Source organism: Cyprinodon tularosa, unplaced genomic scaffold (genome assembly GCF_016077235.1).
Source record: "Cyprinodon tularosa strain WSP-4 unplaced genomic scaffold, ASM1607723v1 ctg232, whole genome shotgun sequence".
Taxonomy (NCBI): domain Eukaryota; kingdom Metazoa; phylum Chordata; class Actinopteri; order Cyprinodontiformes; family Cyprinodontidae; genus Cyprinodon; species Cyprinodon tularosa.
In genome coordinates, this window is record NW_024038870.1 from 448,798 (window position 1) to 463,937 (window position 15,140).

Sequence of the window (15,140 nt, forward strand, 5' to 3'; positions counted from 1 at the left end):
TTCAAATTCCTTTTTTGATTGAAAAGTTTTGCAAACCACGATTTCTGGATCGCATTTGTTTTTTAGATGTTAATTTACAAAATAGTCTTTGCTTGCACTAAAACAAAATTCACTCCATAATTTTTTACCCGTCTGTTTTTACTGTCTGGCGGTCCTGTCATCATACAGTACAAAGAAGTCGTCCCCTCTACCTTCCAACATGACCGGCCAACCTGGTGCAAGCTGCTGTTGTTCTACAAAGGAATGTTTACCTCCCTCTCACACAGGTCAGGTCCGATCACATTACCTAATGAATACTGAATGACAGCTAGCTGGTGATGGGATACACCTCGTGATCTAGACCTGAAACTGAGAACTTCATTCAGTTAGCCGTTCCAAGTTCTAACGATAAACAAGATGGCCCGGTCTTCTCTTTAAACCATTATTGCAACATAATCTAAAAGAGACGCTTTGGTGGAATTACAGCCATCTGGTACGGAAATGTCTATTAGAGCCAAGTCCCATACAGACCTGCCAACAGCTGGCAAGTCCCCAGCAGAGGATAGCTTCCACAAATCTTTCTCTGTGAGCAGCATTGGTGTTAATAGAGCTGCACACTTTGGGTGTGGGGTGACCGAGGAGGTCAAAGTTCTCTCCAGGGCTTTCAGGAGGCCCGTCCGGGCTGTCAGGCCGGTCAGCGCTGTCAGCTCCAGTGGCTCCTTTCTCCAGATAAATCACCTACAGGGGGAACTGGTTCGAAAGAGGAAGGTAGGCAAATATTTCAAAAACAACTCATGACTAATGCTGACACCATAAAACAGACTTTTCGTGAAGTCTGAAATTTATTGATACGTTTTGGCCATTTAAAAAGTCAAAAAATATATATTTTGGAGCATTCCTTGTTCATTGCAAAACAAACAGGAAGGAGAGTTTCTCTGGCATCAGTGCTCCTCTCTGACAGGACACTGTCCAACAGGAAACACCATTAAATACTCAAAAAGATTGACTAGGTTGGTCCAGCTCCATCTGAATCCTCCCTGTTTTACAGCTTGTCATTAATAAAGGATTCAGTGAATTATTTTCGGCTGATAAGTTGATGAAAAATGTACAAACAGGGCAACTACTCCATTTTTATTGGCAGTGCAGCAGGCAAAAATATACCATGTTGTAAAAAAATTGGTAATTTTTCATGTCAAATAGGGATTTGAGGATTTATAGCACCTTTAAAAAGCATTCAGACCCCTTCAAGCTTTTCAAATTTTGGCATTTCACAGTCTCAGACTTCAGTGTCATTTAAGCTTATATATGTAGGGTCAGCAGGAGGAAAGGGCCAATATAAATTACAAGGAAATCTAGCTCTCCTTATTAAATTCTCTTTAGGGCCTTCTTCAACCCTCGACAGTGCTGTACACCAACAAGCAAATCGTTTTGCCCTTTTTTTAATGAAAAATGGTATGTTTGGGCAGATGACTGGAGAAAATTCAGTAAATTTCTCGTCTGTCTGTAAATTCTGAAAGGAATTGCCTCAAAACTCTAACTAGGGAATTTCAACACATAAATTGGAGTTATCTAGACACATTCATCTTTGTATTACAGTGAATAACCATGGGTCTAGATCAGACAGAGACTAGTTCACAGTTTTGTTGCTTGGGTTTGGAAAACTAACCAACGGAACTCATTAAAAAGCAGTATTGTTTTCCCACTGGCAAGGCTAAGGACATTTACCCAGATGCCATGTTGTGTGGTTAATGAAGGAGATCATATTATATAGTGTGTGAAAGATTTGCTGAGGGAGCAATTTTTCAGAAGAGCAAACACATATTCTTATTTACTGCAGATAACATTTCTGGATATTGAAGGTGGGGATGTTAAGAAATATAAGCCTGAACAGTCTAACTTCAATAGAACTGTTTCTTTTTCTCCTTCCTTGCACCTTTTACAGGTATTGTAGTGGATTTTTGTGAATCTTTTAAAGCTGCAGTCTGTAACATTGAGGAGAGAGCAGACTTCGCCTGAAAATTTGAAGAAAAACAGGTTTCACTCCACTCCCCCACCCTCTCTGCTTCACTCATGCCCTACCTCCAAGCTCCACCCCTCTCACAGCATCTGCGCGGCTACCGCATGCGACCAGAAGGGGGGGGGGGGGGGGGGGGGGGGGGGGGCGGGATTCAGCGTGTGTGAGCTGTGATTGACACTCCATCAGACGCTCCTCTGGCTGTGATTGGTTGTTTTGACTCGTCCCGAATTATTCTTTCCAGATTGAAATACAGGCAGTATGCGGGACCAATTGAAGCAGTTTTTTTCACAGGTTACATATCACATGTACTGCTGTTTGGGCATAGGGACAGTTTTAGCCAATATGACAAAAAAGTGATTTTTAAAAACTTACAGACTTCAGCTTTAAATCTCCACTTAAAAGAAAATGCACATGCACAACCCTGTACCTGCTCCTGAGAGGGAACGGCTATTAAACGTGTGCGAGAGCGTGCACAAGCCTATTTCTCCTTGTGCACGCTCTGTTTAAAAGTTGCTCTTCACCTAGCTCATACAAGCTTGTTTGAACGTCCACCTAATTCTCTCAATCAACAGAGTGGGGACTATATAGTGGACTTTATAGTGAAGTCAGTTAACTTACCATGCGGACAGATGATCACTGCTTTTTGCTCCCCATGAGTCACATATCTCCTCTCCTATGGCGACACATGGAGTTGACAAAGCAAATCCCATAATGCTTTGCAAGGAGAGCTTTCCACACAAAGCATTCTGGCATATATGTGCCTCTTCTCAGGCCTTCTTTCTTCTCATACACTTTGTAGCACTTTTTCTCTTACAACCCTTGGCCATTTTTAAAGAACCACGGTGAAAAAGGTGAGCTTCAATTAATGGCTGAAAACGTAGCTCACCACACATATACGCCTGAAAGTGCGCATGCACAGAAAAGGAGAGCTAACTGGGGACGAACACATAGGACGGCCTTACGTAAACATATCACCAGAATTATTATGACCCACCCGGAAATAAATGATGGTCCTCCTTACATTTAAATGTAGGCTTTCCGGGAAAGCAGAGCTAAAGAAGATAATTTTTTTCAGTTGGACTTGTATTTTAAAATGATTGTCGGCAAGGTGGAACTTGAAACCCTAAATATTTTCTAGGACAGTAGTTTTATATAATGTTTTTGGGCTGCTGCCCAATCCCTTTTACACCAGTCCCTCATGGACTGCAGATGGTGAGCCAATTGGGGGTGGGACTTGAGTTGCTCATTTGGACTGGGCCCCACTGGGTCCCAAGAAGAATAACCATACTCACCGATGAACCCCAACCCCCGGCAGGGCTCCGGGGTGGGTTCTTGGCTCCGCCATCCTGGGCAGTGTAATGTGCCTTGCTATTGTTGTCATCATAAGGGTTGCTGAACTGCTGTTTGTCGGACCCATCATCCAGAGCCTGTTTGCCTTGAGATAACCTACAAGGGGCAGCATCACCTCTCCGATCATCAGGGCACTAAAACCCCTCCACCATGTTAAGGCGGTGGTTCTTGATGCCCCTTGGATGCTTCCCTTGGCAGGTGTTCTTACTATGCCCCACTTGGAGGAGGTGTAGTGGACGGACCAGCATGTCCTGGAGGGGCTATGTCTCTTGGCTGGCACTGGAGAGCCTCAGTCTGGGAGACTTTTGCTCAGGGACCTGGTCTTGGATAAGCAGAAGACGACAAGTACAGTTCAACTACAATCCAAGGCTTTCTATTGTAGCTTTGGCTGTAGAAGTTAAACCTTGGAAAGAGAGGTGACCTCTTCCCCAACCTCTGACTCTTTTTTAACCTCTTACTGGTTTTCTTCCTTTACAGCCTTGTATTTAGCTTCATCTTTATTGAATCAACAGATTTATTGAGTACACAATGTACAGTTGGCTCCATCCACCTAGGTGTTGGATGTGGTTGTTCCTCCAGTTTTACAATGAGGCCTTTGGCTGCTGCTCTCATGCTTTTTTGCCTGGTCTGTCACTTTAGATGGCTGTCCATCTGTTGGCGGGTTAGCCATGGCTATCTCTTTCCATTTTTCAGATAATGGATTGATCAGTGCTCTTTAAAATGTTTGGTTACTGTGGAAAGTCCTTTGAACTCCTCCCCATTTTCTCCCTAATCTTCCTTCTGTGTTCTTTGATCGTCATAAGTTGATCAAAGTTGATCAAAGTAAAAGCTAATTCCTCAGCTATGTCTAGGAGAGAAACAAAGGCTAAACACCCGGAACTTTGTCATATGCATTTGAAGCACCAGCCCAGCTGATTTTTCGATCAAGAGTGATCTCAATGTCAAACAGAAACAGGCCAGATTAAGCTACAAAGAGAAGATAAAGTTAGAGGTTGAACTAACCAATGCACTGGAGAATAGAAGTGGAATTGGGTAGAATAAGGAAAAGTGGTCCCTGTGTCCTTCAGCAGAACAAGCCTATAGCAGCATAAGTTTAGAGATATCTCAGAATAACCTGACAAACCTTTCTTTTTTGGTAAAGCTTTTAGTTAAAGATTGCCCCAGGCAGCTCATCCATCTGTGGGACACACAGCTGATGAGACTATTGGTCTGCGCAACTGACACATCACACCTCAGACTGTCCTTAACTGTATACCGGAAGCCAATTTGAGTGCCTGGCGCCATCACCGTGGTCTATTTTCACTGCTATCCGATGTAGGAACCATAATGCATGGGTGAATACACATGTCCGATGGCCCTTGGCATGCTGTAAAAGAGCAATTTTACAGAAGAATCCACGTTCTAGTTGTATAACATTTGACAGACAACTATTGACAATCTGATCAACTCCATGTGAAGATGATGTGTTGTTCTAAGAGATGCAGCTGGCAGACACACAAGCTTTTAAAAAATCAAATTCCAGAGCCTGACCCCTATCATGTTCAAAGGACTGTCAATCTTCTACGAAAGAACAATATGAAGAGCAGTTATTAGTGAATATATATTTTGAGTTTTTCTTTATATTGCATAACCCAAATGTTCATACAACTCATATTTGACAGGTGGCATTTTTTTTTCAGTGTAGTTGGTTCCACAGAAGAGGAGTCTGATAAAAAGTGATTCCTGCCTAAATGTACTCCTTTAAATATTTGGATTTGTTTTTGCAAGGCTTTGTATATCAGAAAATGAAATATGCCTTTATAGTCCTACAGCTATACAGAAGTCTGAGGTCAAGGGTCTTACTCAGAGTGAACTTTTCTGCCTCCCCAGACAGAGAGACTTCCCGCTCTCTAACCATTCGCCAGCACTCCCAATCATACGATCTTCCTGGCAGGAGAGTCTTCACACTGTCTGATGCCTGATGCCATCTAAACACTCAAGAAGAGGGGGCTGATAAAAAAAAAAATAATGCTTTCAGCCAGATAACTTGCCGAAGTCAGGAATGCACTTCAGATTAATTACGAGTTTAATTTGGCATAAAAACAGCAACATTATTCATTCCAGTTGATAACGAGTAATGGGGATAGCTTACAGTAAGACCAGTTCTTAAATAAGATAGAATGGGAATGTCAAAGAAATAAGCTTCCAAAGTGCTGATGCATATAAATTAACTATGATAACACAATCATTTTTTATTCAGCTAGCTTTATGCTTCCAAAACAATCTCTGCTGCTTTTCCTCCTTGTTGCATGTCACCGATAATGCACACTTCTCTCAGGAATGCGAGGACCTCAAGAGGCAAAACAAACTCTTATTGAATGAAATCCACATGGAGCGGATCATGATGCGCACAGAGAATGAGCTGACGATGAGGAACCTCAGGAACATGAACCAGGAGCTGCAGATGCAAGTCAAAGAGGTGTGTTTAGAAAAGAAGTCTGCTTTAAAAAGGCCTATTATGCAGGAAAACAGGCTTAGTAGCTTTAGTCGTTAAGATAGAGAAGAAATATCTTTAAAAAAAAAAAAAATCCATTATAGACACCAAGATCTGTATGTATTCTGTGATCTGATGTTCAGTGCAATGACCATCAGCTAAAAGACCTGTTCCAAAGAATTTCATGTTGCATATTTAAAGAAGAACCTAAGCCGACTCCCAAGCAGTGTGAAATTACATTCAGGAACAAAATCTGGCTTCTCCAATTTCCTGTCTAAGTCAGCACACACCCAATTCCTTACTTCTGTTCCTGTTTAGCTTAAGCAGAAGTTGCTTCAGAGCCAGCAGAGGGCGACATTTTGCTCCCAAGCTGCAGAGGAGGCTGAAGAATCCAGGGGTGAGGCTGAGAGGAGTAGGGCCGCAGCTGAGGCTCGGGCCCTCGGGTGTCAGCGGGACAAGGAGACGGCTGAGGCTGACCGCAGAAGGCTGACTGAAGAGCTACAGCTGCTCAAGAACGAGGTACTTAAAAAAAGAGAAAAATATGTGTACCTTCATTTACTTTCTTTTTCTGAGCAATATGTAAGAAAAACAGGCAGCTTTTCAAAGGACACAAAGAAGAGAACATGCCTTTTATTTAAAAATTAAGCTAAATGAGGACCCAAGTTTATCAGCTTCCCCAATCACACTGAGGGAGGCAGGTGTAAAGAAATCCTCCAAAAGGGATTGCCATATTGAGCTTACCAGCCCTCCATCACAACCACTGTCAGCTAATGAACTGGCAACCAGTTGTTCAGAAAGCATGCTAAAAAGCCTTTTCTTTCAATCCCTTACTCTACTCAGACTACCGAGAACAGTGGGCTCTGACCAGATAGGACTGAGCTGTTTTCTGGTGTCAAATGACACATATGCACAAAAATAAAGCAAGATGGCAGAGCTATGATGCTTCAGCTTCTCTACAAAAGGCCCTGATCTAAAATCTTTAGTGTAATATAGCAGGAACCAAACATTTTAAATGACTGCAAACGAGCAAAAAATGTTTTAATGCCATTGATTTAGCAGGTTCTGTTACTTAGACTTCTACAACTGAGAGATCTGTAATTTTCATCATAGTAAACTTTGCCTATAACAGAATGAACAAAAAAAGAAAATTACGTTGCAGCATATTTAAATAATTTATTTTTAAATTATGGTGTAAAATAAGTGTTCAATAACCAAAATTCAAATCAGTACTTTGTAGCATAACATTTGTTGGTAACCAGGTCAAACATTCCCAGTCAGGTATAACCAGGTATGCTCACACTGCATTTTGGTATTTGGCCCATCCCTCCTTGCAGGTCTCTAGAGAAGAAGCTGGCACAGGGAAACATGGACTTTCAACACGTTTCGCAAATTCTCTATGTGGTTTCGTTCTATAGAATAGCTTGGCCACACCAGCATCCGAAAATCAGCTGCCCCTTTGTAGCCTGAGTGGTGTGTTTTGGATCATTATGTTGGAAGACCCAGCTATGTTCCACCTTCAATTCTCTCATTGATGGAAAGTTTGGGTTTAAATCTCACTATACAAACCCCATCCTTCCAAAGCTCCTCGTAGTGATGGGTAGATGAGTCTTCATTATTTTGGCAAATGACCAAACTGTATTGGCTCAGTGATACTGAATACCAGCACTTGCTTGACCTTAAAAATCCCTACAGGCAACGGTTTTGACAGACTCAACTGACACCGATTTGACAACTTTGTATATACACACACAATATAAATATATCGTTATATTGTATAATATCATCTCGTCATTTAATGTATATTTAATATTCTAAGATGCAGTCGAAAAATAATGCATCATGTCAAAAATTTAAGTGAACATAATGAGGATGCATGTGGACTAGAGTTTTCTCTTTTCAACTTATTTAAAATAAAAAAGTTTTTCCAATATTTTCACTTTTTTGATACAAAAACACCCACTAACATGGCACTGATATTAATAACAGAAGAGGTTTGTAAAGGTTGTCCAAGCAGTTCAGGATCTAGGATCCTGGTAATCCTGGTAACTTGGTAATATTGGCCTCTGCCAGGTATCTGTGCGACTCCTGGAGAGCATCAGCTGTGGCACTTTTGGTTTACCTGCCCACTACAAATTATAAACGAACAAATTAGCATTTTTGTACATGACTTCCAAACAAAACAATTATAAGGATGATAAGGGATCACTGCTTGCTTTGGCTCCAAACCTTAGTACACTTGGAGCTACACTGGCATGAAACGCCTTTTAGGGTTTTTCCTGGTATTACTTTTATGATTTGCAAAAGCTACACTAACAGTTTATGGAATAAACTTTGTTCCATCATTTTGCAAAGAATAAGCAAAGAAATGTATTCAATCCAGAAATTGAAGATTTGAATCCAAAAACTTTAAGATTTAAATTTCTTGTTTTTGTGATTTTTTTGTGTCTTTTGGTTTTTCTTCCTCAAATTTCAAATTTGTTTTCTTCCATTTTTTTTTCAAATGTATGTTTTTCAGCTTGTTTTTTCCATTATTTTTTGAATTGCATTTTACAGATCGTATTCCCTCCACTTTTGGGGATTCCTCTGTATGCATTTCTATTCGTCTGCATCAACGTTACTGTAGCAACAACAATTTATGGTAAATATGAGAGTCAAGCGCAAGGTTTTGTGGGCTTAAAGGGAAAAAAATGCAATCTGTTCTATGAAATTTGAAAAAAATATAAAGCAAAAGAGATCCATAGTATAGAGGATGTAGCTTTCTTCAATTACTAATTTTTATGTTCTTGTAAGTAATGTCCAAACAATAGTAACTCACATAAAATCAGCCATTAAATGACACTATATAAATCAAGAGCTGCTCTGCCTGCACTAACTATTTCCTTTGATTTTTGCAGCATGCTGATCTGCAGCTAAAACTGGCACAAACAGAGAAGAACTACTTTGAATCCAGGCTGAAGCTAGAGCGAGTTTCTGGGGAGAAAAACACTTCTCTGCAGGAGAACAGGAGCCTTGGGGCAGAAAAAGAGGAGCTGCGTCTCAAGCTGAGGCAAATCACAGAAGAAAATATTAAAATTAAAGAAAGGTACCTGGCAACAAGTGTTTTTTTTTTGGGGGGGGGGCTATATGTTTAACTTTAGAATTAAGAACTTGAAACAATAAAGAAAGAAAAGGAAAGCAGAGAAGGATGGGAGCAGAAGATGCTAAGGTCCATATCGTTTCAGCTAGTTCCTTACTGCTTTTTGACATATAGAACAAGGCTGTTAACGACCCATTTTCCCATAAATCCCCTTAGTGAGGGAAGCAAGGTCTATAGAGACGGACAAGTGAATTTGGTGTGGATGAACTGATCTGGCCAGTGCAAAACCCCTTTGAGATGAATGACAGTAGAGACTGCAGACAGGTTTTATAATCCATCATCAGTATCTTATCTTAGGAATGAACATGAATTCCTAGAAATACTCTCCTTAAGCCTGTGCAAAGCCCTCTAGCAAAAACTGAAATGTTTTTAACAGCAACTAAAGAAATCTGGACTTAATTGGTATTGAGAAGTCTTCACACTGATTTAACATTTTCCACATATAAACACTTTACAAACTCAGACCGCTGCAGAACACCGTGCAAAGTGACTTTCATTACAGCTCCAGTTCTTTTAGAGTCTGTCTCTTTCATATTTGCACATCTAAAGACAGAAATCATCCTCTCACGGTTTTTACTGTCAGATGCTCTGGAAACAGTCTGAGGGCAACATTTAACCTCTCTGGTGGTGCTTTATCTGCCCAAGATCCTCATATCATGGTATGGTGGTTTAACTTACCATATAGGTGAGTTTGTAAAGGAGAACATACTACCTAGGGTCACTGGATGTTATTTCATGCATTCTATTTGCAGTGAGATGACTTTGAGGCATAAAGCGACAGCAGCCGAGGAGGAGAGGAAAAGAGCTGAACAGGCTCAGCGTGAGGCCGAGGCCGAGAGGCGGCAGGCCGACAAAGAGAGGCAGGAGAAGACGGCAGAGTGCCTCAGCTGGAGGGAGAAGCACCAAGAGTTGGCCAACATCATCCAAGCGCTCGAGGACCTAAAAGCTCAGAGGCAGAGCAAAGCAGTAAGGACGGTGCTCTGTCAGACCAGCATACCAATAGTCAGAACGAATGCACAAGATGTCAGATTTTGCGTTTATCCTTTTAGTTTTGAACAAAAAATACAGGTTAAACTACCTCAATGGGCGTGTATCCCTATAGTCATGCACAAATTTTTTTTTTTAGGTCAGATCGCCATACACTTCAAAAGACACCAAAAAAGAAATCATTAAATTGTACTGTAGACTTCAGAAATGTCAAATTAGTGTTTAAACCCTTATTGAAATAAAGTTTGTTTTAACAGTATAAACAGCAGCTTATGTCCCTGTGATGCGTCTCTGTGGTAGTGCTTTCCCAATATTCAAAATGCATACTGTGGTTTAAGGCTCAACGTTGGGAATCCACTAAAGGATCCCCCCTTTCAAACTGAAATGTCTTTCCAACAGTGTCAGGCTAACATCAAGAGCTACCTTTTGTGTATGGCTGAGAGCAATCAGCGAGTGAAAATCCTAAAAAATTCTGATGGAACCCCAAGAAATTTCACAGTAAGTTTGCTTTGTTGTTTTTTTTTTTTCATATAAGAGTGATAATAATCTGCAAAGAGAGAAATAGAAGCACATTATCATCACTTCCTTTTGCATCTCCTAATTCTTCTCAGGAAGGAGATCCTGTATATATCAGCACTCCAGAGGGAGGCCCTGAAGAGCCAGAGATGAACTCCTCCAGGTAGAGTTATGTAGGAGAAAAAAGTCCCTACCAGATCAGACCCTGATTTTAGTAAAAACTTGGATCCTTCAAGGGCATTTTTTTCACTATAGAAAACCAACAGATCCAAACAATTTCGTTTATACAGCTTTCCGACAGTGAATGAGCAGCAGCTTAGCAGTGAAAAGGAAAATTTGTATTCATAAAGTGCAGCAGTGATCAAATGTACACTGTGTGGGAGAGAGGGGGTGCAAAAAAGGCATTGATGGGGAAGGGTCAGAGCACTGCAAAAATACATAAATAGATATGGTGCAAAATGCAGTAAAAAGTAGTTTAGTTGAGTTCTATTTTGAAGATTCACCATGTAGTGCAGGTGTGACGTTATCTGTGTTATGCAGAGTCTCAATTTGTGACTTGATTTAGAGTCTTTCAACAGTTCAGCACCCTGATGGCAGTGGGGGAAAAGCTGTTGCAGAATCTGCTGGTCCTGCATGGAATGCAGCGAAGCTTTTTCGCATAGGGCAGCGGTGCTATCAAAATGATAGCAGTGTTGAGTTCAATAAGGGAGATAAATTCAAGTGTTACTCTGCAAAAACAGAAATCCTAGCATTTCTTTAGGAAATAAGCATATTTCCCTTGTTTTGAGCTGGTAAGATAATTTGCCAATGTATTTAGAATAAGAAAAAAAACTTATTTTATCAAGCACACAATATCTAATAATCTTATTTTAAGGGAAGGGTCAGAAGATCCCTACAAACGGAAAACAAATTCATAAGAACATAAAAAAAAAAAAAAAAAAAGGAAAATAAGTCAAACCTAACTGTTAAGGCTCAGGTAATGATCAGCACCATGGTTACAGTGAGGACTATAATTATCAAAAAGGATACCTGCATGAAGCCACGTTATCAGGTGGAAACCCCTGCAAAGTTCCCAATTTGGCCCAAGAACACATTAATTGACCTTAACAGAAATGCAGCAACTTTTCATGGATAAAAGCCACATTGATATGTTTGGAAGTTTATCAGAAAAAGCCCAGAACACTCAGCTGAACCAACAGTGAACCAAGAGTAAAGCATTGATTTAGGGAGCATGCAAAGTGAATGTTTCTCATACATGGTGTCAGTCCTAATTATCACAAATCTATCAAATCCACTTAATTTATATAGCATACAGAAGCCAACACTGGAGAGGAGAAGGTCCATTTTAACAGGCACACAAATAACAAAATCAGTGATCTACTAATACGTTCTAACCTATTAACAGTAAACCAGGGGAAATGGTTCACCTTGAAAGCAGCAAAGTAAGAGGTGGCAGAGAATGCAAAGGAAATAGCCTTGGAGCGGGTTTTCCAACAAGACGATGACCCCAAACACACCAGGTGGTGAATGGCATCAGAAAAAAAAAACTAAAGCTTTAAGCATTTTATTGATGTATAAAGCAAATACATCTGTAAAAGAAAAATGTTCACAATTTTTTCTTATTATTTTTTTCTTAATAAGGGCTGAAACAATTAATCTGATTAATCATGATTAATCGATTTTTGAAATAATCCTCAATTAATTTAGTACTCGATTATTCTTTAACTGGAGTACCGGTATATAGATTCTAAAATGTGCCATAGCTGAGTAGCAGTTGTACCAAAATTGTTAAAAAAAAAAAATGTATAAACATTTTTGCATTTAAGATTAAAAAAAATTTTTGTCTGTCAATTTGTTGTATCCAGAACGCCTCAAGTGGAAAAGCTTTATTTTCACCTGGTTTAATTTCTCAAAAAATCTTCTTTAAGGAACCTTTTGCTGTTGATTAATCAATAAATCTAAAATAGAATTGACAGATTAATCGATTTGCAAAATAACCGTTGGTCATTGCAACGGTTATTTGCAGTAACCAACCCTAGAATCCGTAGAATTAATTCACTCCTGTGGATCACTGTGTAAAATCAAATGGGTAGAATTACTCTAACAAAGTTTACTTCCAAAACTCCCCATTACTGCAAAGATCTTCAATATTTAATGGGAGCTATGACCACGAGGGGGCGCCAGACACCGGCCAATACCTCAAATTTTAGCCCTTACCTCCTATCCCTGATCCTTTCATGTGGTCAAAAGTATTAATTTTAAAAACTTCAGTATTATAAAACCCTCAAAGAGAATACATTTCAACAACCGTGTAAAGACATATGACACAAAAAGCCAACATGGTTAAGAAAATAAGGGGGAGAAGGCAACGTCAATTTCACAATCCTGTAACAAAAATATAGATAGAAAAGTTTAGGCTACATGAAGAATAAATCCAATTAGTGCAAAAGAGAAAAATTCAACATAAATATTTACAGTAATTTTAGTTTTCAGATTCTTGTGGGGAATTTAATTCTATTATAAGTCACTAATAACGCTTGTGACTGCTGGTCATGTGTTCAGGTCTTGTATGAAGTAAATTTTGTTTGCAAGCAAAGAACACATTTTGTGAATGGAAATTTGAAAAAAACAAAAAAATAAACACATTTTTCCGTTTCAGATTTAAATATTTAAAAAAAGCAATCCAGAGATTAGACTTTTTTATTTTCTTTGAGATGTATTCTTCTTGATATTTTTTTCAGAAAAACAAAATTGTTATAAATTATATACCTACTACTTTTTGTATTTCATAGATTTTATAATCATATCTATTTTTTTTTTTTGGTCTGTTTTAGAAATGCCATCCTTTTCTAATTGCGTTGTCTACGTGGAAATTTATGAACTCTCTTTGTAAAAGTTTCTGTTATTCTAAAAAAGTTAGGCAGATACATGGATATGTTTTCAGCCAGCAAATTAAATGTTGACATTTAAAATTAAAGGACAATCTATTCAACCAAGTAAATGTTTATGAAGGCTAAAAAAAAAGTACCAGGACATTATCAAACAAATTCATTTATTATCTGAAATAACTCAGCTGACATATGAAGTTCAAAGTTTTTTTATGAATCATTTGAATAATGGTTTTAAGGATATGATTAATGAATGTCAGTCTGAGTTGGCTAAAGAAAGAAATATTGACAAAGTAATTTTGTATTTATTAGATTATCATTTTATTGACCAAACCACCCTTTTTTCCAGCCTTCTACAATTAAGGGTTGAGAGAAATGATTTACCATGTTTATAAAATCAGGAAACTGAATTCTTCTAACAATCCAATGATGGTTAAGGCAGCAAATTAGTTAAAAAGGCAATTTCACCAAGAGCAAAAAGACTCACATGTAATAATATAAATCGAGTGGGGCATTTTTAAAAAGATTCACATTCTAGGTTGACCCATGTACCTTTTGCAATCAATGTTGCAATTAAATGGATTGAACATTCAATAAATATTGTTATACTCATGACCAGATATATATTTTCAAGTGAGTGAATAAAGGTCTCCTTTCTGTTCTCCCCTAATGGTTCTAAGACCCAGATACAGTTCAGATCACCAGCCTTCAAATGTGTTAAATTCTATTCTATCATTTAGTGCGTTATTTAATCTGTACTGCCCCCTATTGGTTGTTTTGTCAATCCTCAGTGGATGCATTGTACCTTTTATTTCTAACATCCTAGTATTGTGAGAGCACTTATTCCTCCAGCTGTAGTTTTAGTGTCCTTAATAGATCTGACTCATTCAGATCAAGCTTTAAGACATTTAGCTAAAAGCTAGTCTTTTCATACTCAACTATGAAAAAGGTACATTTTTTGCCTCTCCTTTTAGGACGATGTTGAGGATCTCAGCCCCCCAGGCTGGGAGGGACTTGGGTCCCAGTCACTTTGATGATCTGCCACCCTTTGAAGGGCAGCGCCCTGGATCTGCTCAGTCACGTAGAAGCACGAAACTGGTGGAATACTTCTGGATCCCTACAGACCAGGATTAACCATCTCTCTTCAAAGGAACTTTTAACTTTAACTGAAGTAAAATGATTAAGCTGCATAAAAACCAAGTACTGGTGCTCATGTATTGGACTTTATTGACATTAAAGCAACAGAGGTGCACAATAATTATGAATACCTTACAATAAGATGGCTTGTCAGCACGATTCCTGGGTATTATTTCATTGTTTAGCCGTTACATTTAAGAATAAAAAAACCTTTTCATCTAGTCAACATCAAAAAGCAACTTAAGCCGAGGTTTCAAATAAAATAAGCCATTTTAATCACCTTTACTCCAAACTCTGCATTTTATGGGTAGGTTTCTACCAGGTTAGCAAGATGTAGACAAAATGTTTGTTCTTCTTTAGTACTGGGACTTAAAATCATGGGAAACCTCCTTGGAAATGCAAAAACAAAGTGCAATTAGACCAGGACTGAATAAAATTAGAACCCTTTGTCTTTTACCGTCATTTCATTTATTATAATTATCCCAGAACCACAAAGCCAATCTAACTAAGAGGTAGAAACAGGTAAGTTTACTCGTTTCAGCGTCGATCATTTTAGTTTTTAACTGTTGTAACTTGAGTATTGCAACCACTCTTCACACACACACACACACACACACACAACATATAGGATAAGAGAGAGCTCCAGATCATGCAGAG

At 38.9% G+C, this 15,140-nt stretch overlaps 1 protein-coding gene across 1 annotated transcript; it reads left to right on the top strand.

Annotated features, from left to right (window-relative positions):
• The first annotated feature begins 201 nt into the window (after positions 1-201).
• LOC119784723 (inner centromere protein A) lies at positions 202-15,031 on the top strand. The gene is made up of 8 exons (XM_038286923.1): positions 202-747; positions 5,664-5,804; positions 6,138-6,338; positions 8,714-8,901; positions 9,708-9,921; positions 10,342-10,440; positions 10,554-10,621; positions 14,321-15,031. Exons 1-8 carry the CDS (start codon positions 481-483, stop codon positions 14,478-14,480), a joined length of 1,338 nt encoding a protein of 445 aa, XP_038142851.1. The 5' UTR covers positions 202-480; the 3' UTR covers positions 14,481-15,031.
• The last annotated feature ends 109 nt before the right edge of the window (positions 15,032-15,140 follow it).

Bases quoted from the DNA above. Each gene is read 5' to 3' on its own strand.
- LOC119784723 (XM_038286923.1), top strand. From the start codon at position 481: ATGTCTATTAGAGCCAAGTCCCATACAGACCTGCCAACAGCTGGCAAG. The intron at 6,339-8,713 runs GTACTTAAAAAA...TGATTTTTGCAG, and splicing joins TACAGCTGCTCAAGAACGAG to CATGCTGATCTGCAGCTAAA. The intron at 10,622-14,320 runs GTAGAGTTATGT...CTCTCCTTTTAG, and splicing joins CCAGAGATGAACTCCTCCAG to GACGATGTTGAGGATCTCAG.